Source organism: Poecilia formosa, unplaced genomic scaffold (genome assembly GCF_000485575.1).
Source record: "Poecilia formosa unplaced genomic scaffold, Poecilia_formosa-5.1.2 Scaffold62, whole genome shotgun sequence".
Lineage (NCBI taxonomy): Eukaryota > Metazoa > Chordata > Actinopteri > Cyprinodontiformes > Poeciliidae > Poecilia > Poecilia formosa.
In genome coordinates, this window is record NW_006800001.1 from 2,251,386 (window position 1) to 2,278,570 (window position 27,185).

Sequence of the window (27,185 nt, forward strand, 5' to 3'; positions counted from 1 at the left end):
AATGAAAACAAGATAATGCTCATTAAAACCAGGTACAAAAAGAAAAGGTTAAAAAAAAACAGTTGCTAGGTTACGGTGAAAACTGTAGGACTTGACCAAGGCATTTATCCAGAATACAGTCAGGGAGAGCATTGACCTCAGTTAGAGCTTAGACACACATTGACCTATTTTATAAAAAACGAAACATTTAAAAAACTTCAGTGGGTTCTCTTCATTTATTTGTTTAGATATTTGTTTAGAAGTCATGTCTGAGATGATATGCATGCTTTCACAGCATTATTTTTCTATGAGTTGGTACGTGACCAAATCTTTTTTTATAATGACATGCACGGGCCGCCGTTGTGGTCCGCAGATGAATCCTTGTTCCTGCCTTCAGCACTTCTTTGGTGACGGAGAAGAAAAACGTTTAAAAAGAAAAAAAGGAAAAAAAAAAAAAAAGGAGCTCCTATTGACCAAGTGATGTCAGAGACAGATTTTAATCATTTATTTATCTTATTTATTTAATTTATTGCGTTTTTATTTATTTATTTGCGCTGTTTGAGTCAAGATCCGAGCTCTGCTGTCGCCACTAATCCTTGAAGGCGCTAATTTGCATCCCTCTGAATTTAACTTCCTCAAAGACTAATTTTTTGTTGTTTTTTTTTCCTGTCACTAGTGAACTCTCAATGACAATGCAGTACTACACTAAAGCCTTATACATACTGTAACGATAGATCCATGCCGTTATGAAAAGGACTCTGTAGTTAGTATTAATAAGAAGAAAATTAGTCCCCTCTCAGTAGTAGTTACAATTTGCCATAAGAGCTTTAAACGTGCGGCAGAAGAGGTAGTCGTCCAGTTGGATATTTGATCAGTGCAAGGTCATTTATCTGGCGCCGATACGTATTGCAATCAGAACGAATGGTTAAGTTGTTCATTGTTGATTACCGGTTTATTTTCCATTGTGTACTCCAATATTTGACAGAGCTCTGATCTTGTTCAACCCATGTTTTCTGCCAAACAAAATTCAATGATGACTGCACTATTTCATCAACAAAAAACAAAAAAAACAAATGAGAGAAAAATCTGAATTTCTTTTTGTTTTCTTCTTCTGATTCTTTTTTTTTTCTCTAAGGCTCAGTAGTGTTGCTAGAACCACATTTTACATCATGTGGTTTTCAAAGTGTTCTGGAAATCTACTGTATTTCCCAAATTTCAGCACAGATGGAGGGCTGGGGAATTGAATGTTGCATATTAAAGCTTCGCCAGGTTCCTAATGAGCTAAGCTTCTGATTGGGCAGTGCGCTTTAGGCTCCCGCCCCGTCCCTGCCCCCCGTCTCTCCAGACTGCACCATTGTCCGGTCCCCTGGACTCCTCTTTTTGTAATTTTAAATGAATGATGCGTCTCAGCTTAGCCCAATAATAAAGCACAGTCTAGAATATCGTAATCTGTGTCGTGTCGTAATTGCCATCGCATCAAGATTTGTCGTTTGCTGGGCCTCTTGCTATTTTCAAGGTATTACAAGGTTTTCAAAAAGTTCTGAAGCGCTAATATTTTCTGTCAGAATGTTTCTATGGTTTTAAGTAAAATGCCTGAGTTTTACTTGGGTTTTCTCCAGATGTTTCTGCATACTGCCAGTCAGCTGGCTGAAAAGTAAGATACGACCAGAAACAAAAGGGGTTGGCTGAGTTCCTGTACTAATCAGGTCATTTCAGCACACAAATATTAGATCTTTCTTAATAAATCCCATTTCAAACACAGTCCTGGTTAAGCACTGGAAGCATAAAGTTGGGAAAACTATCAAATTTAGCTGTTTGAATATATTTTTGCTTCATTAAAAACACGGTCGTTAAATAATGTAGCGTGGCAATTCAATATAATTAAAGGTAGCACTGTTTTAAAGCTACGGTTAACAAGCTTTGAGTGGCCTGTCTGTTCAGCAGCTGACTCCAGGCCAGCTAACCAAGCAGATAAGCTTTATTAACCATCTATAATCAGCTCGTTATGTCCAGCACGATAAGCTGTTCAAATACAGCCGATATTTATTCTGGTTTTTAGGAACTGTCCTACTATGTTTTTCTGAAATAAAACCAATTAGTTTGTATTATTTATGTACTTTTCATGTGTAAAGACTGTCAGATTGTTTTATTTTAACTTAAATTTGAAGGTAATGACTTGAAATCTACACACACAGACACACACACATGGGTCTGGCAACACCGATGCGTCGGCGCATGCATCAAGCCCACAGACCAAAACCCGTGTCGGTGCGCGTATTGGTTTCAGCAAGTCACGTGACCGATACAGGAACTGTTTCAAAATGACAACGCGCCAAACTGTGTTTATAAGGAAGCCAATCTGTCAAAAGCATTTGCCAAACTAATTCTTGATCTTTTACAGCGTCAACTATGGAGCAGCCTCAAAGGAAAGGTTTCCTCAGTGTGGGACCATTTTGATCTTATGTTGGAAAATAAATTTGTTTTAATTTTTGTTGTTTAATCCAGTTCTTGTCAGTTTCTACTTGATCTATCTGAATCCAAATTCAGCTGAAACTGACTTTTAGTTCACTTTCATATTATGTTCTGCAGGTTAAGTGTCGCATATGTTTGACTAAACTGTATATTTAAATAAATCCACCTTTTCAATGCTGAGGCATTTTGAGACCAGGCATGAGAATGCCTGGTCTCAATTTTTAATTTATAAAAAGCAACTGCGTAATTTGTAGAATGGCTGTATAAACTCAGATATACAGCCATTCTACAAATTACTCAGTTGCTTTTTATAAATTATTTCATATACAGTGAACCCTCGCTGTAAAGCGGTTCACTTTTCACGGTATCGCTGCTTCGCAGATTTTTTTGTGGAGTTTTTTTGCCCCCCACAGCGTTCTGCGTCCTGATTGACCGTAGGATGTGTAAAAACAGTCTCCGCGCTTCTTCTCTACCTGAGTGCCATGGAAACTGAAACTTTGAATGCCAACTGGAATTTAACTGTGGCCAGAAGCAGCGCAAAACCCGACCGGAGGCTTGACGAGATCTAAGAAAAACAAGGGTTCACTGTAAATGTAATGTTTACTTCATTTGTTTTCTACAGCAGGAGACGTTTTGTCAAAAAAGCGTAACAGGCTAAATTTCAAAATGTTGTAAAACCTTTCTTTTTTTTTCTAAATAAAAATCTGTGGGGGGAAAAACAGTCCACAAGCATCCTCATCGCAAAAACATTCACTTAAATTTGTCACTTTATGGTACATGTTCACATTTTTTATTGACTGTATATCAAATATATTTTAAATTTAACTGAAGATATGACATAATACAATATATAATATTCAATAAAATNTGTCTTACTATGTTTTTCTGAAATAAAACCAATTAGTTTGTATTATTTATGTACTTTTCATGTGTAAAGGCTGTCAGATTGTTTTATTTTAACTTGAATTTGAAGGTAATGACTTGAAATTTACACACACAGACACAAACACACACACAGTGATGGGTCCGGCAACACCGATGCGTTGACGCATGGATCAAGCCCACAGACCAAAACCCGTGTCGGTGCGCGTATTGGTTTCAGCAAGTCACGTGACCAATACAGGAACTGTTTCAAAATGACATTAACGCGCCAAACTGTGTTTGTAAGGAAGCCAATCTGTCAAATGCATTTGCCAAACGAATTCTTGATCTTTTACAGTATCAACTATGGAGCAGCCTCAAAGGAAAGGTTTCCTCAGTTGGGACCATTTTGATCTTATATTGGAAAATAAATTTGTTTTCATTTTTGTTGTTTCATCCGGTTCTTGTCAGTTTCTACTTGACCTATCTGAATCCAAATTCAGCTGAAACTGACTTTTAGTTCACTTTCATATTATGTTCTGCAGGTTAAGTGTCGCATATGTTTGACTAAACTGTATATTTAAATAAATCCACCTTTTCAATGTTGAGGCATTATGAGGCCAGGCATGAGAATGAAGTCTCAGATACACCTAGATAAACTCGGATATACAGCCATTCTACAAATTACTCAGTTGCTTTTTATAAATTATTTCATATACAGTGAACCCTCGCTGTAACGCGGTTCACTTTTCACGGTATCGCTGCTTCGCAGATTTTTTTGTGCAGTTTTTTTCCCCCACAGCGTTCTGCGTCCTGATTGACCATAGGATTGGTAAAAACAGTCTCTGCGCTTCTTCTCTACCTGAGTGCCAATAACTCAGGTAGAGTTATTGGCCAATCAGCAGATGGAAACTGAAACTTTGAATGCCAACTGGAATTTAACTGTGGCCAGAGGCAGCGCAAAACCCGACCGGAGGCTTGACGAGATCCAACGCTCTGCCGTAGATACGCTGTGAATCTCGCGGGGATCTGAAAACAGGTTTTGTTCTTTGGTTTCAATGTAGAGTATTTAATTATGCTGTATAATAACTGTAAAAACTAAAGGTAACTACTTCACGGATTTCGCCTATCACGGGTTATTTTCGGAATGCAACCCCTAAGGAAAACAAGGGTTCGCTGTAAATGTAATGTTTACTTCGTTTTTTTTCTACAGCAGGAGAAGTTTTGTCAAAAAAGCGTAACAGGCTAAATTTCAAACTGTTGTAAAACCTTTTTTTTTTTTTTTTTTTNTGTCTTACTATGTTTTTCTGAAATAAAACCAATTAGTTTGTATTATTTATGTACTTTTCATGTGTAAAGGCTGTCAGATTGTTTTATTTTAACTTAAATTTGAAGGTAATGACTTGAAATCTACACACACAGACACACACACATGGGTCTGGCAACACCGATGCGTCGGCGCATGCATCAAGCCCACAGACCAAAACCCGTGTCGGTGCGCGTATTGGTTTCAGCAAGTCACGTGACCAATACAGGAACTGTTTCAAAATGACAACGCGCCAAACTGTGTTTATAAGGAAGCCAATCTGTCAAAAGCATTTGCCAAACTAATTCTTGATCTTTTACAGCGTCAACTATGGAGCAGCCTCAAAGGAAAGGTTTCCTCAGTGTGGGACCATTTTGATCTTATGTTGGAAAATAAATTTGTTTTAATTTTTGTTGTTTAATCCAGTTCTTGTCAGTTTCTACTTGATCTATCTGAATCCAAATTCAGCTGAAACTGACTTTTAGTTCACTTTCATATTATGTTCTGCAGGTTAAGTGTCGCATATGTTTGACTAAACTGTCTTATTTAAATAAATCCACCTTTTCAATGCTGAGGCATTTTGAGACCAGGCATGAGAATGCCTGGTCTCAATTTTTAATTTATAAAAAGCAACTGCGTAATTTGTAGAATGGCTGTATAAACTCAGATATACAGCCATTCTACAAATTACTCAGTTGCTTTTTATAAATTATTTCATATACAGTGAACCCTCGCTGTAAAGCGGTTCACTTTTCACGGTATCGCTGCTTCGCAGATTTTTTTGTGGAGTTTTTTTGCCCCCCACAGCGTTCTGCGTCCTGATTGACCGTAGGATGTGTAAAAACAGTCTCCGCGCTTCTTCTCTACCTGAGTGCCATGGAAACTGAAACTTTGAATGCCAACTGGAATTTAACTGTGGCCAGAAGCAGCGCAAAACCCGACCGGAGGCTTGACGAGATCTAAGAAAAACAAGGGTTCACTGTAAATGTAATGTTTACTTCATTTGTTTTCTACAGCAGGAGACGTTTTGTCAAAAAAGCGTAACAGGCTAAATTTCAAAATGTTGTAAAACCTTTCTTTTTTTTTCTAAATAAAAATCTGTGGGGGGAAAAACAGTCCACAAGCATCCTCATCGCAAAAACATTCACTTAAATTTGTCACTTTACGGTACATGTTCACATTTTTTATTGACTGTATATCAAATATATTTTAAATTTAACTGAAGATATGACATAATACAATATATAATATTCAATAAAATACGAAGACTTAAATCTTATTGTATAGACTAGGTCATCAAATCACCACGTTGCCTGTAGGAATTTTTAATGTCCAGCAGGTGTCAGTATTGAGTGAAACAGTATCGACACAGAATCGACACGGTTTTGCTATGTGTCGAAACGATACATGATGCCTCATCGACCCATCACTACACACACGCACACACACACAGACCTCCTCGGTAATGAAACAGAAGGAAAGGTGTTGGTTGCAAATGGGAGCAACTGGCTTGTATTTCCAGGGATTTACTGAGGCTGCAGATTTATGCATAATACATTGAGTCAGATTCAGAATGGACAATTGTGAGTCATGAGATTCAGTTTGCATTTACATTGCCAAGGTCTTCAGAAGCAATAAATGCAGCTCAGTGTTAAAAAAATTTCCAGGGGAAAACATAATTAACCTCACAAACAGAGGAAATTCAGAATAAATATACATTTATTTGCATATAAAAGGGGAAAAAAAAGAACAAAAAAAAAAAAAACAACTACAGTAGCCAATAAGAACACGATCGACAGAAATCAAATTCATCCTAATTTCCGAAAGAATTGAAGACAATAAAAAGGCATCATCGAATCGGTGAACGTCAAGTGACTCGCTTTACTTTTTGTTAGCAGATGAAAAAGATATCTTCCAGTATCTGGCTCTCTTCGAGGTCCTGCTGAACGCCGTGTGAGTAGTTCCCACCTGGAGTGATCAGGCTCGTTCCTCCGGGTTTGGGGCCGGAGAGGGTTGAACTGCGTTGTGCCGTCTTGGGTCTCCGAGCAGCAGGCTTGTACTGCTTCGGGGCAGAGACGGGACTGAAGACATCCAAAATCTCACTCAAGGAATGGTCCAACCTGAAAGAAAGCAACACTTTTTATTTCTTGTTTTGTTTAAACCTTATCTTTGTTTTTTTTTGTTTGTTTGTTTTTTTATGTGTCTGACTTTAATTTGCTTTGCAGGATATATTTTAGCGGAGCAGGTTCCAGCACAAATTCAAAACTTTTACAGACTGAAATTTCGAAGTATTCCTGATGAACAAAAACCCAAAAGTTCACAATGGATGGACGGACAGAGTGAACAAAGGACAACACAAGCCGAAGGATCAAAATAGGACAAACTGAAATCTACTTCGAGGGGAAAATTTGTCATTCACCTTTCACTTGTTAACACAGACGGTCTGAAAGCAAAACACTTTTGAGTATTAACAAAAATTCGTTCTTGCCGAAATGCCTGTGGAACGCTAACAAGCAGAGTTAACAAGTCCAAACCCACTGGGGTGTCCCTGCAGAAAAAGAAAGAAGAAGAAAAACAAAAAATCTGATTTTTGCAGGTGTGTGAGAATAAGTGGGAGAGGACGTGGCGTTTTTCTCTCCCGGAATAGAAATGAGGGAGTGTGCAGCGAAATAAATAAACCAAAACGGGGGAGATTAAGCTAATAGAGATTCAATCCCGCAGTCTGGCTGGCTTGATAAATTATTCAGTGTATACACAGCCGAACGACGGCCATTCCAGATACAAAACATGAATTCTTTAAAGCACGCTCCACTGATCTTGCCAACATAATTCTCTGCTCGTTTAAAGCTGCATTGATTTGCATCGCGCGCCGCTCTCCGCACACAGCTCTCCCAGGTAAAGGCGATCTTCGGGAGGCACTTGTTGATATGCATGCAGGTGGCCGGCGGGCTGACGCAGCTTCCAATCAGGGTGCATATTGGTGTTCCTCTGCATGTAGCTTTGGACCTTGATATGTCATGTTCTAAAGCTAAATCGAAAGCAACGCACATCAGTAGCTGAAAAGTTTTAAAAAGAACAACAACAACAAAAAAATACGACCACATTTTGCTTTGGATTAATTTATGCATGTACAGTTCGAGAGAGCAAGAGAGCGAAGGAGCTGAAGGGTGATGGCTGATGGGGATAAAAAAGCTGAAGCTAATTGAAGTAAATCTGTCGTCCTTATTTTGGTCTGCGCCCCGTCAACCAGCAGGGGAAAAAATAGAAAGACAGAGAGCGGGAGAGAGAGAGTGGCTAATGTGTGTCTGCTTCTATAGGAGGGACTGGAAATGAGCACTGCTGTTTCAGATAGAAAGCGGGGCAGAGAGGGAATGTGTGTGTATGTGTGCGTGAGTGTGTGTAGATGGGGGGGAAGGAGGAACTTTGGACGGGATGCCTCACTCGAAATGTGAGAATTTGCATTTTTATTTGTTGATTTATTTAATGGACGGGGCTCTCAAACAGCCATCCATCAACAAGCGACATGTCTGTAATGAATAATGCATCACTTACCGGCGGTCACAATCTATAACAAGCGAGAGGTGGGGGGTGGGGGGGGGCGGACGTAGGAGGGGGTTAGGGGGTGGCGTACAGTTTGGGTAGGAACGAGGGAACAGACATGGGTGGGGTGGCGGCAGCAGAGACAAGTGAAGGCACAGAGATTGCATGAAGACTTAGAGAAAAGCAAGTGATTTTTTTTTTTTTTTGTTTTTGTTTTTTTGTAGAGCAGCTTTTCTTTCTTGAGCAGAGTTTTTAAAATGTAGAAGTTTTGCAAAAGTCAAAAGCTGCCAGAGATTTTCTTTCCCCGTAAATAGAGTTCAGGAAAGTCTGCTTTGCTTCTGATGGTCAGCGGTTAAAGAAACAAGCTTCTGGCATTGCTGGGAAAAAAGAAAAGAAAAGGAAAAATGCCTTTGGACCTGGAACAGTGGGTCATGTCGAGGGCATCCAAGAACAGCGGATGGCTGATACTTAAGTGCTTCCATCTTCACAACAACTCAATACAGTAAGAACATTTCATGAAAAAGAAAGTGGACTCTGAGTATTTCACTTTTGTGGGGGAAAAAAAAAAATCCCATACGAAGTACTTTACCAAAGTATTCATACGCCTTGAACTTCTTCTTTTTTTTTTTTTTCCAGCTACAAAGTTGAACGTGTTTTATTGGGATTTTGTTTGACAGACCAGCATTAAGAAGAATGTAATTGTAACATGGAGAGAAAACGGCACATAATTTTCAGTTTGTTTCTATTGATTTCTTTTTTTTCTTTCTTTTTTTTTTGTGTAGATGGAATTTGAAAATCCGACCAAAATCTAACAAATAATCTTTGGGGAAACGACATTGAGCATTTTTATCAGAACTTTTTCACTACAACAACTGATCAGACACAGCAACAAAACATTACGTAATGGTTGGGATGATTAACTCGTTCGTTTTGGACAAACATTTAATCTGACTGAGCTTCTTATGAAAATGAAGCGGCTACATTTCACTTTTTAAAAATAGGTTTTCCTTGGTCAGTCTGTATACTGCCTTCTAAGCCGCTGAAGATAAACGCACACAATACTTTTCAGGCCTCGAGTCTGAAAGGTCGTGCATCATTTACCTTCCTCTTCACACTTCTGCACTTGTTTTTGTTGGTCTATCATATAATATCCAAAGAAATACATACAACTTCAAGACAATGCTGGAAACACTCAACAATGTAAACATCATTACTGCCCGTGACAAATTATTCAGACTTTTCTTCGAACTTGCACTTCCTTCTTGGCTTGTCTCTTTCCTTAAAGACGGCCGTCTCGCCCCGGTGCCTCTTTTCATTTGCAGTCCAAACAGTAAGATTAAAAATAAATAAAAAAATCCCATAATGGCCGCTGCGTACATCCCGCATGACAATTTCCAAACCAATCAATAGCAGGCGGGCAACAGCAGGATAGATGGAGATGAGATGGGCAGGGTGTGCTGGAACTGTCTCATTACTAACTAGCACAGGATTCATGAAGGGATTAAGGAGGTCACTTAATGTTAACACCTGCTCTGGATTTGCAATTCACACATCAAGATTGTAATGGTCGAGATTAAATGTCCATAAGGGAGCTGTTGCTGTCCAGCTGGACAGAGAACAGAAGTCTTTACCAGAGATAAAACTTCACTTCTTACAGTTTCATTGGTTTATTTTTTGGTCTTTGTAGCATGTAGGATCTGATTATTTATTACAATGTTTTGATTAGAAGACAAATTATAACAGATTAAATAAATACACACTCAAACGTATTTGTTCTGTAAAGGACATATATTTGTTTTCTATTATACATAAGAAAGAGAGAAAGAAACAGAAAGACAGAAAGGAAGAAAGAAATGTAAATAAAGAGACAGAATGAAAGGAAAAAGGAAAAAAATTAAGTAGACCATCTTAAAAAAAACAGCAGACAGCAGCTATAAAAACAGGTTCAATCAAATCCGGGTATTATTTATCAACTGATTACAACTCACAAAACCCATATTAGAGGCAAAATTCCTCATTATAGTTAGTGTAAAAAAATGCAGTGTGCAACTAACAGTGTAGTTATTTTAATGGGCTTTGGAGGTGAAAATGGATGCTAATAAGATCTGAAACCCTCGGTCCCCTGTTGGAATTAATGGCCCGCTGCCAGAGCTCCCAGCTTAAACTTGGACCACGCACCACTTTGATTAAGAGTTAATCGTTGCAAGTAGTAAACTTTCAGCCGTTTTAAAGAACTGTCTTTTAAAACGGTGAGTCTCCACTATCCTACACGCACTGCATTAAAAAGCAGACATTTTTACGAAAGGCTGCAGAAATGTGAGAAAGATCTAAAAAATATAGCAGAGATAATGTTTTATTAAATGTCTACATCATTTTTGAAACGCTTCACAGCTTCTCGTATTTTTTATTTTATTCTTTTTAATTTACAGGTCCACGGCGACCGACGAGTCCTCCCACTGTGTAAAGAATGTGCACAAGTGCATGCAGTGGGATGTTTTGCACTGGGGTTAATTACCATTTAGTGACTCGGACTAAAGCCCGACACTCTCCACCTCTTATGTCTTTCTCGCCGTTTCCATTTTCCTCCATCTGGACCTAATCTGGCAATTCCTCGCTCCCCATTTTTCATGTTTTCCAATGTGCGAACCCTCAAACACACTTTTAACATCTCTCCCTAACACTTCCTGTCTCGGTCTCATTACTGTGGCAGGAAGAGAGAGAGAGGGAGAGAGAGAGGAGGGAGAGAGTGAGGAGGGAGAGAGTGAGGGAGGGCACCGTGTGCATCCAAGTCTGTTCAATTACACCTGATGCAGGATCCCTGCTAGGCCGACTAATGGAACGCAGCATGTCTCCTGACAGGCTGGCCACAGCACCAAGCTAGCCCTGTAAAAAGCTTCATTTAGCTTCTTACAGCTCGAGAACGTAGCCTGACGGAGGAAGATCTTCCTTTAGCTACCAGTTCTGCAACAACTGCAGGCCAAAGAGAAGCTGCAAGATCTAAAGTTTCCATTTGTATTCCTTATGTGTTGTTAAGCTGGAGATTCTATTTTTTTTTTTTTGGAAGAACAAGGGGTTAAAAAAAAAAAAGGAAAAAAAACACAGCCCAAAAAAAACAACACTAACTGCCTTGAGGAATCACAAACAACTAATAAAATATAACTAATTATCTCCCCAGTGTTTTTCCTCCCTCCCTTTCCACACCTTTATCTACATGAGTAGCTTCAAGTTTCTGATCTGAGGTTATTCGCCCAACAAATCGACCGAAAGCTTCTTTTTGTGCTGTTAATTGCCTCTCGCAATTCTGATTTTTAGATCCTACGTTTCTTCGTGTGAACAAAAGGACGCCGAGCCGTCATTTAAATTAGAGCTTGACCAAAAAAAAACTGTGTTTTTAAGGCCAATGTTGATGCAGAATTTCTAGGGTTTGGCAGCAGATGGTTGATATCATACTGATATATTTAACTTACCCATCTGTTCATTTCTTTTGTGTTGTTTGTTCAATCCAAGAAGCAGACTTTTGTCAGTGGTGGGAGTGTGTTCATAAACATCTACGCACCAGTAGACTGAAATGTAGCCGCTTCTTTCTTCTTCTAACGGTGGAAACATTTCCGTGCTCAATAAGCAACAGCTAATTGAAGGTTTGCAATTAATCGAGCCACGGATAGAGATCGATGTCTCGCTGACCGTCTGCTGGGGTCCGCCTGCAGCTATTTGACTGACAGGAGGCTGTGGCTTTAAATGTTTCCATTCAGCCACAGGAACACACTGCTGCTCAAAGGCGCACCTCATTTTTTACTGCCAGGCAGACATGCGATGAGAAACTGACTGGTCGAACACTCGAAAACCCGATCTTTTTCCAGTCAGTCCAAATAATATACCACACATCACACACCCTTCAGTGAAGAAGTTGATCCTGAGGAAGAAGGCTCAAACTTCGACACTTTCAGTGTAACTGAGGTCTTCCAAATGAATACAAAAGGGCAGTGTAAGATCTAAAAGGCAATTTAAAAGGGAACCGCGCCTCTCTGTGGCCTATTTAGGCTTAGAGAAAGAACGAGACTTTCAGCAGATAATAGGAAGTCTGAATGGACTACGTCGAAATCGGTCTGGTTTAGGTTTTTTGCTCTTACGACATCTTTTAACCACTGAATATCTGGGATTTTTTTAGCAGAATTTTGGAAAACTTTAATGCAGGGCTCTACTGATTATTACTGACTACTGATTTCTAATGCTAGCCATGCTAACTGATTTCTAATGCTAGCCATGCTAACTGAGCTTTTCCTACAGGATGCTAAAGATTTTTTTTTTGGTCCTTTTGTTTCCATTTTTCAACAGACTGGAATTTGTTGATGGACTCCAAACAAACATTGCGTTCTGGAGTGATCACATGGAGTATTTCTAACCACCTTCTCTGTTAACAGCACCTGGCATGAAAAGCCATGGTTAGCTCTAGTGAATCACAACGAGCATGTCTGTCAAATATCTAACTTAAAACTAATTTTACTGCTGGAGAAGAAGCACTACGAGAGTAAAACCTCACATTTGGAGCGAAGGAGAAGGATTATCCAATCAAAACAGTCTGAGGTTGTTCAAGGCAGAAGTGCAAGAAAAAAAAAACTGAAACAGTTTGCATATCGCCTTATATTGAGGTTGTTAAGAGAAATCAGAATTGGCTACAACTGGTGGCGGCAAAACTTTAAAAAGACCAGGAGTGAGAATTCTGATCTGTGCGTCTCTAATGATTCATATCCATCTGTCAGCTATCCATAACTCATCCTGGCTCCCGTTATTATAAGCCTTTGCACATCTCCTTTATTTTTGTTTCCACCTAAAAGTTCAACCTAAAAGCTTTGAGAAAAGTGTTCAGCAATGAGAGAGATTTTATCAGCACTCAAGAAATGAAATTGAAACATTTACCCGCTTTTTATATACATATTGTTGGTGAAAGTGTGCTATATGTCAGTGTCATTTAATGAACTGATTATTTGTCAAACAAAACTAAGGACAACTATGGAAGAACTATTACAACCCATGCTAAAATAATATTACTACTGTTCAACAATTTGTGAGTTCAGGGATTATGGTAGAAATAAAAAAAAAGGAAAAAAAGAAAAACTAAACAATGTAAACAGAAGATGTTTCATAAAAGTCTAAATAATATTACATTAAAACTTGCTCACCTGTTTTCAGGGATGTTTTGGATTACAGAGACCGAGGTGGGGAAACTTTGTGTTGAAGGGGTTCTTGCTGGAGATGTGGCCATGTCCCTTCGAGACCGTTGTAAAGGATTATCTGTGAAGAAAAAAACACAACTGTTGTAAAAGAAATAAAAAATAATAGCAAGTCAGGAAACAAAGAGTATATGGTGCTTAAAGAAAGTACCATACAGTCTCTGTTTTATAAGCAAAAGAATAGGGTTTTATAAGCAAACGGAATAACAAAAATAAATCAGTGGTATCCAGCTCCTGCATTAGGGTTAGAAATGAAGTGGATCTTTTTATGTGCACTGACAGGCTTACCCTTTCCACTGGCAGAAGGAGCAGGAACAGCCTGGGAAGTCTTTTCGTGCAAATTCTGTTCTGCAGAATGAGTTTCCACATTCCCAGACGACCTGCAGATCACAAGGTTTTTTTGCTTTTTTTTCCCCAATAGTTCTACAGGATTCGATGGGTGTGAACTGCTTATTTGATGACAGGTTTAATGTCTGATAGAAACTATTATTTGACTTACGTGGAGGGAAAATCTCGGTGGGAAGGAACCTCTGACTCTGACCCAGCATTCTTTGAGCTGCTGTACTGAGCTGGACTGGTTCGTTCGATCCAAATCAAAACGAGGGAGAACAAAGTCAGAAAAACAGATCTGCAATGACTGACGCTTGAAACGTCGTACGAAGGACGGACAGCGACCGACTGGGTGTGTGTTAATTCAGAAACAAAAGTAAACAACTCATCAACTTCAGCCCGTAAACGTTTCCCAGCGGTGTCGCCGCGTACGGGCCGCGTTTCTTTGGCTTGTGTGTTCTACCTGCTGTGAAGAAGTCGTGACTGTCGAAGCTGCTCTGTCTGTCTGCTGAATCGCTCCTCCTGCTCAGCCAGCCGTGCCTGCAGCTTCTCCCTCTCCAACTCCAACTGCATCTTCTGCAGCAGCAGCTGGTGCCGTTTCTCCTCCCAGTCCTCATGACCCAGCAGGGGCCTGGTCAGGGCTTCCTTTGCTTCTGCAGTAATTATATTCCTACTTGGCAGCCTATATGGAAACACATGCAATACATGATCTACATGTTTCCAGTTTGGTTGTGTATCAAAATTAGAGAAAAAAAAAATTCATACCACCCTAAGCTTTTCGCCATTTTGTTATATTACAACAACAAACTATGTTTTTTGTAATATATTAAGATTTAATGTGATAGACCGAAAAATAACACGTGATTGTCAAGTGGAAGTGAATGACAGCAAGTCTTTTGCAGTACTTTTCAAGCCATTTTGACTTTATCTTGTTGCAAACTGTCTTATACAAGCTATCTGCAGGTTTCAGCAAGTCAAATTTAAGACTTTTTAAGACCTTTTTAATGCCACATTGAATAAAATTTAAGAGAAAAAACTGTAGACATAGGGGATGGTTGGAAGGACTTGCTGCATTGCAATCAAGGAGAGCAAAAACTGTGAACCCGACTTTGTGCTTCTCACACTGCAAATGGCTCTCTACAGTCTTAACCTTCACAGTGACAAACTTAAACGTTTTCTTGGCAAAAACAAACGTCGTCCAGCCAACTGCTGATCAAATTTGTACTTACCTATGATAAAGTCAAAAAAGCTAACTAGCTAGGTAGTAAGAGTATATTAGATAAAAGAGGTATCCTCAACCACCTCAAGTCACAGAACTCAATTAAGATGTTTTCAAATGAGTGCAACTTTTGCCTGACAGAAAAGTTCTGCAAGACAACAAAACTACTTTAAAGAGTTCTACCACAATCAAATTTAAAACATGTGATTACTGTATTTAAGGCCAACTAAATTTTTTTTATGAATTTAAGACATTTTAGACCTTAATTTTAGATGCACAAATGTAATATTTTTTTAAGGATCTGCAGACACCTTGTTAGCATGTTGTAGCTTTCTTTTAACAATTACCTTTTCTGTTATTTTTTTAAGGCTGAAAACAAATGCATGCCACACTTTTCAGATCTATCAAGCACACTTTTTTTCTTCCACTTCAAAATGACACTACATTCCAAATAAAACACTCAAATCCTACACTAAAGTTTGTGATTCTAGCGTATAGAGGCAGTACAGGGAGCATTAATAATTTTTCCAAGAGTCTGTACGTCAACACTAACATTACCTTTGATGCTCCCTCGCAGTGAAGGACTCATGATGACAGTTCGCTAGACAGCAGCTGCTTTCACCTCTCCTGTGCTGTGTACCACAGCCAGTGTCATGACAACTGCCTTGGCAGCGCTCACATGTGTAGCATATGCGTGGCTGCCTGCAGCCTCTTTTTTGACTCGTGTGCCGTTTGGTTGCCCCGTCGTTTGGACTGAACTCTCTGTCACAGGAAAGAGAGGCAGGGTTCCTAAGCGTCTCTGCAGCACCTCTTCTTCCGATAGGGCTCCTGTACAGCGAAGCCTGCTGCGCTTCGGCAGCAGCGAGGCCGATGTACGAGCTGTCAGAGAATGAGCCATTAGCTCTGCTTGTGGAGAGCCTGCTGGGGGTTTCCTCAGAACCGAGCACCTGCACAGAAACCAAAAGAACAATTAGTTCTGTTAAGCCCATTTAGAAAGCCTCTGAGAGTTTAATGAAGTGCTTCAGCCAAAACAGACTGCTCTATAAAAGTTTAATTTACAGCTGGGTAACAAAACGCAAATTCTCCTATACAACATTAGGACTTTTCAAACTAACGAAAGCTAATGCCGTGTGCTGCCACAAAAAGTTTCAAGCCACTGCTGGAGCACGGACGTGAACCGCAGTGTTTGGACACACCGTGTGCAGACACTGTGTGTTTGCACATTATAGCGCCACTAATCTTTCACAACAGTAAAATTTAACAGACTAAGAGGAAAGCTTGGCATTTACTTCAAGATCAAGGAAATCATGAGCCAAACACAGGGAAGAACGCCCCACCTCGTATTCTAATGGAGGAAGAGACTGAGTAATTTGCTGAGGGTCAGAGAGCAAGCAAACACTTATTATTCAGAGCCGCTGAGGGACGACGAGGTTGACAAAGTCACTATTACTCACAGAAGCCTTCCCCCGAGTTGCATCTTTGCCTCTACAAAGTCACCTTGAGAGAGAAACGGACTAGATATGGTTAGGTCAAATACTCTGAATTTACTTTCCTGAACCCTTTTGTTTGACTCCATTTTAAAATGTCACAGTTCAAGAACAGACGATATGAGAAATTTGCACTGAGTCACGAATTGACAACTTCAGAATACGACCTCACATGCACAAAGCTGCAGCATTACGCTGCTAAAAATTAAAGTGGTTTAAATATGATCAACAAAAAAAGGCATTAAGAATTTAGACTAATGTGTTCAGAGATGTGATTATATAGGTTGTATTCATAAGATTATGATAAAATAGTACTTTACCACAAGTGTGAATAATTGAAAAAAGAAATGGCAACAACGCCTCAATATGTCTAAGCTGCTTACAATCTCATTTCCTTGTTAGAGAAGTAGTCAATTTTTTTATGATTGTAGAAAAGAAATCTCCAGATTTTAGAGAACTGGCTGCAGTTCAAATACAACCAGGTCATTTCGTTCAGTTAGTATTCTTCAAACAAACAACTCTGACTCACTGTCACATTCAGCATGACAAATCTGTGCCTGAGAACATGATGGAGGTCAAAGGAGGACGCTCTCTGAATGTTGTCACAGCTAGAGGAAACCATTATACATCACACGGTCAAAACAAGTCAAGCTGGGCATTTTCCACAACAGTCCATATTTTAAAAACATCGATATTGTCCAGCAGACTCCTAAAGACAGCCAGTGGGCAGCAATCCCTCTGTGTGCTGCTGGGACGGTCTGCAGCTCCAGTCAGCTGTAACTTGCTTAACAATGAGTTACAATCAGCAGAAAGTCCCAGAGCAAATAGTTCCAATGTATCTTCGGTTACTGGGGGAATCGCGCACACTTTCGGAGAACTGCATGTGTGGCAGATCTGAACTGAAATATTTCCACCACCTCTCTAAAGACACAGAAGGAGAACTTTGAGTCAGAAGTTCCTGCAACTGGCTGCCCTGGTTTCAAATATTTAAATACCAGCATCAGTCATAAAAAGACTGACCTTCAATCCCAGCCTTCAGTTTTACACGGTTCGTTCAGAACCAACTATAGTGACGTTATATACATAAACAACACACCATGCCTTACCTTAGTGAGGGTTGCTGGGTGAGTGAGGTGAGCAATGGACTGGTTCAGTTTGGCCTGCTGCTCAGAAAGGTACTGCTGGTAGAGGCCAAGCAGCTCCTGGCACTCTTTGTATTGTAGCTGTAGGCCTGGAGGACCAAAGGTTAAGTAGCAAACAGCAGAGACTTGACTTGAACAGGTGAGTCTTTCATATCCTTTACCCAACATCCACCATGTTGGCTAACATCTTGTTACCCACGATGTTAGCCAACATCATGGGTAACAACATGACATTAATTAAACAAAAAAATATATATATATATAAATGGTTGCACATTTATGTTACAAGGTTATTATAGCCTTATAAATTTTGTTTTTCACTTGAATGTACACAGTGCCTTTGAAAGGTGGTCATGAGGTGATTTAAAATAAATTTCAGTCAGATTGAATGGAAAATTTTACCACAGATTCCCAATTGGACTTGGGCCTGTACTTTGAGCCACTGTGAATATGATGCAATTTATTTTATTTTAACCCTGCCTGTGTGTTTAGTTAAGCTAAACACACAGATGAAAACCCATTAATCTAATAAATTAATGGTTTATTAGATTAAAATGACTTCCAATCGAATAACTAATAATGTTCGCTGGAGCCTATTTTACTGCTGTAGTTTGGCCGCCATCCACAAGATGGTGCTGCTGGTCATTGACGCAAGAATAAAGATGGAAGGGCTATTCCCATACTGGAAAGTAAAGCGGTCCAAACAGAGTCCATTGAGGAAATCAAAATACAGTTTATGTGGTTCTGTTTTGAAATATAAACACTCAACAAGCTCCTTAAGTTATCACCTTAACAGCCTTGCTTATTCAGTCAGTATTTAATACAGCGAACACAAAATAATGTTAAAAAAAATTTTTTAATTAAAATTCAGCATGTTATAAAAAATGTTGCCCTTCAAACAGAGAACAGCCGGATTTATACTGAGTTTGTACTAATTACAAATAAAGTGACCTCTGAAGTCAGCCGGCTGCACTGGAAGTTAGTTATTTAGGGGAATTAGTGTCAAGGGAGCTGCATATGTTACAATTTTCCAACTATTATTGAAAATATCTGTTAAACAATGTAACATTTTCCCTTCACTTCACAATTATGCCCTATTAATGTGCAAAATATAAAACCCCAAAGAAATACATTGAACTTTGTGCAACGTAATTGAATGGGAAAACGTCCATGGGGTATAATCCATTTTGTAAGGAGCTGTAAAGTTTGAAATAATTTATGATGGTCCCATTTTGCTGCCTAAGAAACCTTGTTTTTTTTTTTGTTTTTTTTTAAGCTTCAATGCATTCTTGGCTCTGTACCTGCAAACTGCAAACTGAATTTAAATCCTCACTGTACCACAAAAGGTGGAGAGAGCTTCAACTCTCCAAACAAATGGAGGGAAGAATTCAGCAAAATCAAAGTTGTTGTTGTGGCATGTAGCTTTTTCGCCATCTGGGCTGAGCCAAGCTGTGTCGAGCTGAGCCGGGCTGTGCCACGCCAGGCTATTTGCCAGACAGAGAGCTGGCAGCCAGAGGAAAACTAATCTGGAACGGGAGTACTGCTGTGCCTCAGGAGCCCACTAATGACAGTGGCAGCACCACACCAACACCGACACATACAAAGATAATGAGCACGAGAATGGGGAGACTGCACACAGGCACATCCGCACACGTGCAATAATCAACTCTGACGTTCTAGGACACAAACACACGTACACACAAGAACCTCATGACACTAGAGTGCAAATTCCCCACATGCACAGTAAACAGTCCACACATAAACACAACAATAAAGCAGGTTGTGCACAAAGCAAGTAGCGCGCACGCACACACACTACCCCCAGGCTGACCATAAAGTGTATTCCTCCAGGTCATATCTTTTTATGATGGTGGCCATGCTCTCCCATCTGATGAGTTTTTCTCACCATACATTTGCACAAAAAAAAAAAAAAGAGCTTCCGTTTAAAGAGAAAATCAAAGTTCAGAGTAGAGTCTTATTGAAGAAATAGTTGGCGGAACACTGAATAAGAAAACACTTTCCTTGTTAGACGACTTCAATCAGGCCGTGGAAATGAAACGGGGGAGGGAGGGAGGAGAGAGGAGAGAGAGGATGACTTTGAATTGAGGACCAGACACCGGGCAAATGCAATGTAGCGACTTCCATAAACACTGAGAAAATGTGAGAGAACACTTTGATTAAACCCTCAGCCTCACCCGGGCTCCCGGATGCCTGCGCTGATCTCCATGAAAGCAGCGCTATATGGAAAACCTAAGGACATCACAAGGGCATCACATCAAGCAAATCTGCACTGGGAGGTCCGTTTATGCAGCGCGGGAGATTGAACATGCCTCCTCGGCTATAGATTACCTCAAACCAAGGTAGAATATGAAATTTGAAACGTATAAATAAACCAAATTCATTTCGTCATACCAACGCAAATGCCGCTTCTACACTTTCTCTGTCTTAAAACCACTCAGTAAAGCATACTTGATTGCAGCACCGATGTCATTACGCTAAACATGCTTCCCCTCCCCCAGGGCCTTGGACCTCAGCCAGTGGGAGCACTTTGCAAACTCCCAGTTTACATCCTAACTACAAAGTGCCGACAATAACACACACACACACCCTCCCCATCCAAAAATATTCCAAAGCGAGGTGTTGGAGTGAAGAGGCTTCAGATGGAGCCTGTCAAAATGATTCACTTCCCTGTCAGGCAGAGCCTCAAATGAAATAATGAAATCCATTTCAAGGTGGAACAAATTTGCACAGAAGGAAGGGGAAGTGGGGGTATTTTAAAACCCGCTTTAGTACTCTGTGTCAAACAGATTGAGCCTGAGCAGGGATGCAAAAAGGGAGCGGGGGACAGAGAGCCTGATGCATGATGGCTGTTGAGTACATCAAAAGTGTGTGGGGAAGAAAATGACAGGGAAGTAATAGGAGATGACAGTTTACATAATCGTCTCAATAGTACTGATTCTGGAGAATTGAATTCAGAAAGATGTGAAAACACGTCTGGATTCAAGCAGAAGAGAAAAAGAAGAAGAAAACTGACAAAACCACCGACAGACAGACATGTTTGTGATTCATAGATGACAACTGGATGGAGTCAGAAGTTTGGACTCGTACAGATCAAGTTGTATCTCACTGAAAGTTCAGGAAAGCCATCAGCAGGTGCAGTTTTACGGCTGTTAAATATATTTTGGCACCCACAAAGAAAAAGAAAGTACAGAAAGCAAAATTATCAAAAACATTTGCTAAGTTTTAGTGCATCATGCAACGCAGACAAATTAAACTCTCCATAGTTCCGGTTCAGTTATCACTCTAACTGTATGGTGACGATGGACCCAGTGTCCCCCATTTCCTCCACCTTATACTCCTACAATGACAATGTTTACATTCTTGAATAGGAGAAGGTGCTGTCAATGATTGCCTTTTAGTGGAGGTGAACAGCAGGAGCCATCGAGCCACTCAAAAAATGTCCTTAAGGGGTTATGAGAAGAGATGCAGCAACCAGAATTTTTGTGCCTGATATCCTGAAACTTGTGCTGCCAATAGCAGTAAATAGAAAGAACTATAACCTAAGACGATATAAGGACACCATTCAAAATATTTTTCAGCCTTCCTGCAGTGAGCGGTCATTATTTATTTATAGTATGAGCAGAGGCTACATCACATTTTATGTGAGAGAACAGTCGCCCCAAAATGAGGCTTTACTACTTTAAAACAAAAACAAAATTATTCAAAAGTTCACATTTCAAACCATCTTTGGCGAGAAACCCGCCACACCTAGCATGGCTACCATTACTTAAACAGCTGTCTCCATACGCATGCCCTGGATAACGTGGGCCCTTTACTCTAACATTTCCAAAGCCAGGATGTTTCATGAGAAAAGCCGGAAGCTCAAAAGCATAAAACAAACCAATTTCACCGTACTTCATTCAGTGTTCCTGTTATCTGCTTCAAGTCGCATTCTCTATTGCCTTCTCGTAGCCAGGAATAAACCAGAAAAACGTCTCCATAAGCTTAAAAAAAATATATATATATATATATATATATATATATATAATATAAATATGGAAGAAATATATGTTCTTCTTAAATGGCTTCTTGCATATCTGCGGGTCTCCAGACCTTGTTTAAAACATCCAACTGATAATGAAAATAGCTAACTGAGTCTTTACCCTACACATAAAAGTTGTTGTTGTAGGCACGACTTGGTAGCCTGTATGTATGGCGAATTCACTGATTCGGGGGGGAAACAAAAGTATATATATATAAAAAAAAAAAATTCCCTTCTCACCCTCTGTGGGTGGTCTCTTTCATCCTCTGAGCTCGGGTCCTCTACCAGAGGCCTGGGAGCTTGAGGGTTCTGCGCAGTATCTTGGCTGTGCCTAGAACTGCACATTTCTGGACTGAGATGTCTGATGTTGTTCCTGGGATCTGTTTGAGCCACTGCTCCAGTTTGGGGGTGACTGCCCCGAGGGCCCCGATGACCACAGGCACCATATATATATATATATATATATATATATATATATATACACTTTTTTTGAGTCGATAAGCTGTCAGGAACAATCAAACTTAAATAAGAATCTATCTGAGAACAAGTCAGTTTTCTTTGTCTTTGTGATTGTCACAATGCTTCCAACTCTCACATGCGCTTTGAATTGTTAGTCATTAGGAATCATGACAAAAGAGAGCCAGTCTGGCAGACTAAACTAACACCAACACAGGACAAATCATATTGCAATAATAGAGTTGAGCTCTACCTTTAAAAAAGAGTCTCGGCTTGATGAAAGATTGTCCTGTAGTGATATTTTATTGACTACTCTTCCTGACTTTAAGTTAAAAAAATCTTGCAGTCTTCCAAATTGAACTTCAGCTTTAGTCTCAAATGACTGGAGATCTGCGTGTTTTGTTCATTTTTTCCCCCAAAATATCTTTGCAGGCAGGTTTTGCAATTGCTTAGCACACAGAGAAAACGAGGAACTAAATTATATCAACATGATTGACCTCCCCAACATTTCTTCTCTTTTTATCCTATTTAGTACAAATGTTTTCTTTATATTCATAATACTTTAGCAACCAAACAAGTTACATACATGCGTAAAGTATATACAAACTAAAATGACCAAGTATTTTTTTAAATGCTCAAAATGTTATTTCATTGCAAATGCCTAAAAGCATGTTTACAAGCTACAATGGAAAGCTAAAATATTATTGTGATAAAAATTAGGTTTAACTCGTAAGACGCAAGATGCACATGAAAAGTGAAATGTTTGTATTGCTCATTACAAAAACGATTTTTAATTAAAGTTGGGTTTTATCCATCCATCCATTTTAATCATTGTAAATTCAAACTCAACCAGAATTGAATTATGCCGGTAATTTCTAATGGAGCCTTTTATAACACCACAAGTTTCCTTTCATATTGTTTCCTCTCACTAAATAGCAGCAACAACAAACCAGACGTCTACGCTGCGTTAGAAATCCCAAATGATTTCCACCCAGGCCAACACGCCCTTAAGTACAAAACGCTATCTCTGCCACAGATTGACTTCTGTATGCCAGTCAGTTGCAAATGTCAGCCGAATATCCCTAATATCAAGGGTACTTTTCTAACTTATCCTGGGTGGCTGGGGGCTAACGTATAGTCCCACATCCTTTATACCTCAGACAACCCTGAGTCTTGGTTAGATAAGATAAGCTGAGGCGTAATGGAATTAGACTTGACAAGACCCTCACTCAGTGCGCTTGCCTTTGGTGTCTCCTTAACCTTTTCCAAGAAGTGCGCGAACCTTCTTCCTAAGAAGGGCCTTCCTGACTTTTGCACACACATTAAAGACTACGTTATCCCCCCACCCCCACGTACCCCAAGGTGCTAGGATTCAAACACTTTCTCCTCTTAAATACCTTTTAATGAAGTTTAGAAGTTAGCTGTAAATGCCAAGTCTCCAAGCTAAAGTGGCTTTAATAAAGTTGTGCTTTCCCAATTTTCTCCGCTGCTGTTGCAAATTGTGCAAATTACCAGCTGGGTCAAATAGACTTCATATTCTGCTGCCTTCTTAATGCAAAACAGACTGACGGAAATGCTCAGGTGGTGCCTGAGTGGGAACATGAATGAGCAGAGTTCAGACACACTTCTTGTTGTAAAACTGACTGGAAAAAGACTGCATATTACCTATTTTATAATTGTTTCATTTAATTAAATCAAGATGAGGAGATATGTTGTGCTGCTTATGATCTCCCGACCTGTGAATTCTTACAGACATCCATATTATCAAATTAGAAACAAGCCTCATTTTGTCAGACTGAAGTAGCTTTTGAGAATATCAACCTTTAAGTAGGCATTTAGGAAAGTTTTTGCTAGACCCACATTTCTGCAGTAAATGTTTTAATATTGCTATGATGTAGTATTTAAATAATAAATGTGATTTTAAGCCATCACAGTTAACACAAGTAAAGCCTTGAAAACATCAGTCTGCATATGATGTGTTTCACTTAGTGAACTGAGTTACTAAAATGCATTAACCTTATTCTAATTTATTGAACACAACTGTAATCTTTTAAAAACATTTTCAGGTTAAAAGGCTCGAGGTTTTCCAGGTGAGTGAAAAATATTCCGTATTCAACAAGCACCCGCAATAAGAAAGGGCTTACAACAAACACAGAGAAAAAGCAAACAACATGGTCCTCCGAGTTAATATCAAACCTCGCGTAAGATAATTTAGACGGCAAAGACCACCGGCTCCAACCACGAAATTGATTCTGAGCACAACAGTGGATAAACTGCGAGCAATTGAAAAAGGACAACCGCAGCAAGCATCAAATAATCTAAATGCATCTATTTCTTTGCTTTTTGTGTCAGACTGATGGGTCTAGCCCAAGGCCTTGAGGTACCCTTACTTAAAACAACACTGCCCCCTGCAGATTGCTTTGTGAAACATTAATAAAATAGTATTTATTTAATAAAAGTGCATTGATATTAATAAACAGTTATTTTTGTTTTGAACAGTTTTGATAACTTATGCTTATGCAGTGTTGATACTATCAACAGCATAAAGGCATTTTTGATATGATTTTGTATTAAAGCTAACAGCACTAGTGTGTTTGGTCGTTAATTTTTTGTTCTTTGCATGTCAAAAATGACAAAACTTACTTGCCTAATTGAAAAAACTAAGGATTTTGTTCTTATCCTCTATAGTATAGAGGATAAGAACAAAGTCCTTAGACTTAAAGTCGTTCAGAGATGTTTGACTTAATATTACTAATACATCTAATCGACTCAACATGTCGAAACCTTACAAAAGACCTGCAAACGTTCATAAATCAAATCTCCAAAGATCTAAGCCTAACCTTTGGAAGTTGAATTGTAGATGTAGTTTTTGTATGTTTTTTTCTTTTTACATTATAAAAGTGCATTTCGCTAAATAAGGATCATGGCAAATTGTATTTAATTTTAATTCGTCACACACAAATTGGCATATAAGTGTTTGTTTCCATTCATTTTAACAATTATGGCATCAGTTAATGAAAACCTACATTGAAGAAAGGTTTGTCTGGAGAAAGAAAGGACAAAATCCAAGATGCTTGAGATCCAGTTTGAATTTTGTACAGTCAATGATGGATTGGGAAGCCCTGTCATCTGCTGGTGTTGGTTTGTTATGATTCATCTTGTTCAAAGTAAGCGCAGCAGCCAATCAGGAAACTCTGGACCACTTCCTGCTTCCCTCTGCAGACAAAGTTTACACTTACTTGCTGTTTCAGCAGGATTTGACTCCTCTCTGCTCTGCCAAATGCTTCATTAATGCGACATTCCCATTTTCTAAAACTGAGTATTAAAAGTTCCTTAGCTGTAGCCATAATCATCAAAATTAACAGAAACAAATGCTTATATACGAGTTTAACGTTTTAAAATCGATTTACTAAAATAATTTAGCTTTTCAATAATGATCTAAGTTACTGAGAAGCACCTGAAGGACTTATAAAACACAATGATTACCCCCAATTACATATAAATAGCAACTGTTTACAACATTTTCTGCCAGTGAGTTTGAAAGGATACTCTCTCTCTCCTTTGCTATCATCAGGTTCTGCTGCTCTAGATCCTGGATCTTGCGTTCAAAGTTTCCCTGTTCATTTTTCAGACGCTGCACAGACTCCTCTTTCTCCTCACTTACTCTGTAAACCAGCAAGGCGCATTGTTAGAAAATAAGGAAAGGACAGACTGTCTACATGTAATCTATGACACCAAAAGAACTTTAATTACGAACAACATTTCAAAGACGCTCTTTACCATATGATTTCACATACCTGGCTAGCTCTTCAATGAGGTTTGCAATTCTCCTTTTGTCTTCAAAACACAGGTCCTTTAGAGAGATGTCGCCCTTTGTTCTGTTGCTCACCTATGTAAATAACAATTAAGAGGTACACAGAGTTAGCGACGAAAAGTTGAAGTGAAAATCTGCCAGCCTTAACATGCTGAACTCCGTCATCTATGAGGAGAGAAGAAAACGCACCATGTACCGGAAACTGATTTACCTGTGGCAAAGGAAAATGGGTACCACTGGGCTGAGAGAGGCTGTGTATTGTAGGTACAGAATCCCTTTGATCCCCCAATGCTTCCTCTGTAGTATAACTCTCAGAGTAATCACTTTGATAGTGGCCTTGCTTTCTCCCCGTCGCCTTTAGTGAAGCTTGATTTTTGCCATTAGTAGAATGCTTCACTCGGATCTTGGTGTCTTTTTTTCTGGACGAATAGATCCTGTCTGGGTCCAGACCTGCAGCTGTCTGACTTTTCAGTCCTCCATCAACTCCTAAGACAGTTAACAGAAAGAAACAACAAGCAAATACAGGAGTGTTTATACATGATTCACACATCTAGGTGTTGTACTTTGGTCAAGAACTGATAAAAATATTCTTTCCAAATATTTTTTGGAAATAAAAATGTCATGCAAATCTTAATAAATAACATGGATAACCCAGTGGATGGATCATACATGAAGTATACTTAAGGCTTTTCCATGATTTCCTTTTTGCCACCTTAAACTAGATAGTTAAAACTATCTACTCAAGTTGGAAGAGTTTACCAGTGCAACAGAGATAGTAGTTCAGTTGAGCTAAGCAACATTTCAAAACTCCCAAGATTCAATGAAGTTAAATCTTGGGATTATTCAAACATATATAAACTAATATTTCAATAAATTAGCCTTTCTTCTACTGCTAGATGCTCTTCAGTGTTATTCATAATGAAATAACATTAGGAACTGTTAAGACTCGCCGCAGGCTACCGTGTGATTACGGAGTTCGCAGCACTGAGAGTAAAATAAATGTAAACAACTTAAACTTCAAGTAGCCAGCTAACATTTTTGCCCTACTTCCTTTCATTGAGACAGCAACTTTCCTGTTAGCTGCTCACACAAAAAGAAAGCACTAAAGCAGGACCACTTAAAAACCCCACCTATTATCGTACGGACGTAAGGTACTCTGTGAAGCGTAAAAAATCAAACAAAAGTAAATATACCGAAATTCTTCCAAAATATCCCCGAGTTTCCACTTCTCTTTGCAGCCGCCGCCATATTGAAACAACCGCCACCACTCCCAGAGAGCCAAGCGTTGCTAAGGAATGGTAGCCCC

The 27,185-nt window shown here is 39.3% G+C and overlaps 1 protein-coding gene across 1 annotated transcript; it reads right to left on the bottom strand.

Moving 5' to 3' along the window:
- Window positions 1–6,103: 6,103 nt before the first annotated feature.
- kiaa1328 (KIAA1328 ortholog) lies at window positions 6,104–27,179 on the bottom strand. Its single transcript, XM_007554269.2, has 11 exons — window positions 27,073–27,179; window positions 26,091–26,365; window positions 25,863–25,954; window positions 25,615–25,730; window positions 17,532–17,656; window positions 15,497–15,885; window positions 14,183–14,401; window positions 13,889–13,963; window positions 13,678–13,769; window positions 13,339–13,450; window positions 6,104–6,738 (listed from the first exon to the last, which is right to left on the bottom strand). The coding sequence occupies exons 1-11, from the start codon at window positions 27,125–27,127 to the stop codon at window positions 6,510–6,512; spliced, it is 1,779 nt and encodes a 592-aa protein (XP_007554331.1). The 5' UTR covers window positions 27,128–27,179; the 3' UTR covers window positions 6,104–6,509.
- Between the last annotated feature and the right edge of the window lie 6 nt (window positions 27,180–27,185).